Consider the following 2,675-nt stretch of genomic DNA (forward strand, 5'->3'; position numbering starts at 1 on the left):
AATTACATACACCATACTTATCTGCTTTCCATCCCATTCATTGCATGTTGTGCTGTTTTTATTTTTACTTTTTGTATCCTCTTTTTAAATATTCATATATCTATATTTATTGTTTCTTTTCTCTCTTTATCTATCCTTTTATTGCAGCTTTTCCTCTCGCTACAAGGAACCGTCGTAAAACACACTTCACTACATGTCATACCGTCTATGTTTATAGTCACAAATAAACATTTGAATTTGAGATGTGGGTGTAAATTAAGTAAAATTAGGATTTTTTTTTTTAAAGCACAGTTTTAGTAGAGCAACAATGACAACTTCTGGAGTAATCTGTGCCTTCTAGTATCATCCTTGCATTAAAAAAAGCTCATCATTCATAGTAGAGAGAGATGTGCGCACCCTGGTGGTCATCAACATGAGAGATTTCAGAATACATTTGTAATTTTAAAAAACTTATTATTGTTTAGTGGTTATGCATATGTGCGTGTAGATTAATATAGATTAATTAATACGTGCGTTTAAAACCTCTTTTGTAGTCACAATTGAAGGACTTTGAATACAAACTAGTCTACATCGATTGTTCCATAGTGTAATACAGCGTACATTTTATCCACGTTTTGCCCTGATGGCCTTCCACAACCGCCTTTGTTCTGTCGCCTGGGTGTGTGACGTCACTGCGCTCGATAAGGAAGTGGAGAGAACTTCTCTTTAAGTTCTTTTCTTGTTTGTTCTTCGTGTCCATTAAATGTAGTTTAAACTGTAGGCGATTTAACCAGAAAGTTCAGTTTAATGCGCTTTAATTATTGTTTATAACCGTGCTTTATAACAAACCTTTATAATGGAGATTCCTCACCTGACAGAAGACGAAATGGCCGAAGTGAAGAAGAATGTAAGTGTTTAACTTTATACCCCAGGGTTAGGGTATATAACCCTATATATGCCCTTTATACCCTCTACCCTGACATGATAAAGAAACACAAATAAAAGTCATTATTTACATTAATACACCTTTGTATTGCTGTATAAACCTAATCATACAAATAGGTGCTAATAACTGCGTGAGAGTGTGAGCACATTAGTCTGTAGCTTAGATGTGAGAATCCTGAAAGTAGAAGTTAGAGTAAAATTAAACAGAAGCTAGTTTAGTGTGATAATGGTGAGGAACCGCTTGTGGGCGCGCACGCGGGCGCGCGCACTCTCAGGCGGGTTGCCGTCATTTCCAGGTCAGTCAGCATCAAAACGGCGCTTTGGACCTGGTCATGACGTCACGAATGTTTTCAAGCCAATCCCAGATAGGTAGGGGCGTGGTCTACATTGTCAGGTACAGGTATGAGAGGTGTTTAAGGTGTGTGTGTGTGTGTGTGTGTGTGCGCGCGTGTGTGCGTGTTGTATCCATGTGATCATTAACCAGTTCAGTGTTGACACCTGGAATGTTCCTGTTCTGTCAAGTGTCACACACTGAGTGACAGTCATCATGTCTCTCTCTCTCTCTCTCTCTCTCTCTCTCTCTCTCTCTCTCTCTCTGAGATGCTGCCGAGTATTGTTTTAGGCTAATGAAAGAGAACATCTCCAGGAAAAGATGGAGTCACTCGAGTAATACATCACTTGTGTTTATTTTTCCTCCAGGCTCTGGAGTCTCTTCGTCCATACCTGGTAGAGAAACTGATTGCAGAGAGGCATTACGATTACCTGCGCTCCAAGAGGATCCTGACACGAGAGGATACGGAGGAGATCAGCTGCAGGAGCACACGGGGAAAGAAGGCAGGTAAATTACTCGACCTTATCGCAGAGAACCCTCGAGGTCTGGACATGCTAATCGAGTCGATCATGCACTTGGGAACTCTCAACTTCATTGTCACTAAGATCACTGATGAGGTTCAGCGGTGCAAGAACGAGAAACTGGAGGCACTCCGAGGTAGGGCTAACACACGGCAGCTCCATTACAAGTCCAGATTATGTCAGTAGAGCAAAGTTGAAGTTCTGTTGAATGTGTCTGTGTGTTTGCAGCAGCAGGAGTGTCTAGCTCCATGATGAAGGACCCATCTGGAGGCACAAACAACCTGTCAAAGGCAGACTTTGATTATGATAAGTGCTCCACCGTTTGTCTCCACCCTGACGGCGAACATAGCCCCGCCTTGTCTGTGATGAGCAGCTCTATGAACCTCTCTTTTGCAGTGAATCGGCAGAGGGGACAGGACTGTATGTCAGTTAGCGGCGTTGCTAGCTTAACGACATCCTCCAGCCTTCCTAAACCTGGTGATCCTGGAGCCCCTCCCCTTCCTGATGACATCACTATTGAGGACCAGGATGCAGAAGCAGGTGCTTGTGGGAGCACGGGAAGTAGCGGTGATGCTAACTTCCTGCCACTGCGTTCGCGTTCCTTAAACCTGTCTGTCAACAATGAACTCTGAGCATTAAAATAGAGGTGTTGTGTTTCAGTACGGTCTTTAACGCGCCCTAGGCTTCTCCTGTATCTCACAACTTTCTGTACTACAAACACAAAATACGGGAGGACTGCAGGTTTGATGTGGTAGCTTTATTAAACCAGATTACATCTATGACTAACTGATTCCTCAGTCCAAAAACACACCTCACAGGTACAAGTATGATGAAGCTAAACCTCTAAATAATACCATCATAACATAACTCATAGTACAGAAATGAACATCTAAATATTA

At 42.2% G+C, this 2,675-nt stretch overlaps 1 protein-coding gene across 1 annotated transcript in view; it reads left to right on the forward strand.

Annotated features, from left to right (window-relative positions):
- Positions 1-663: 663 nt before the first annotated feature.
- The window catches only part of bcl10 (BCL10 immune signaling adaptor), a 2,514-nt gene continuing 502 nt past the window's right edge, over positions 664-2,675 (forward strand). Inside the window, exons 1-3 of the mRNA XM_027142548.2 lie at positions 664-886; positions 1,624-1,912; positions 2,005-2,675. The exon at positions 2,005-2,675 is cut by the window's right edge and continues 502 nt beyond it. Coding sequence (XP_026998349.1) covers positions 836-886; positions 1,624-1,912; positions 2,005-2,408 — 744 coding nt within the window. The 5' untranslated portion in view covers positions 664-835 and the 3' untranslated portion in view covers positions 2,409-2,675. The remainder of the gene's footprint in view (positions 887-1,623; positions 1,913-2,004) is intronic.

The sequence above is a fragment of the Tachysurus fulvidraco genome, chromosome 1 (assembly GCF_022655615.1).
Source record: "Tachysurus fulvidraco isolate hzauxx_2018 chromosome 1, HZAU_PFXX_2.0, whole genome shotgun sequence".
Taxonomy (NCBI): Eukaryota; Metazoa; Chordata; class Actinopteri; order Siluriformes; family Bagridae; genus Tachysurus; species Tachysurus fulvidraco.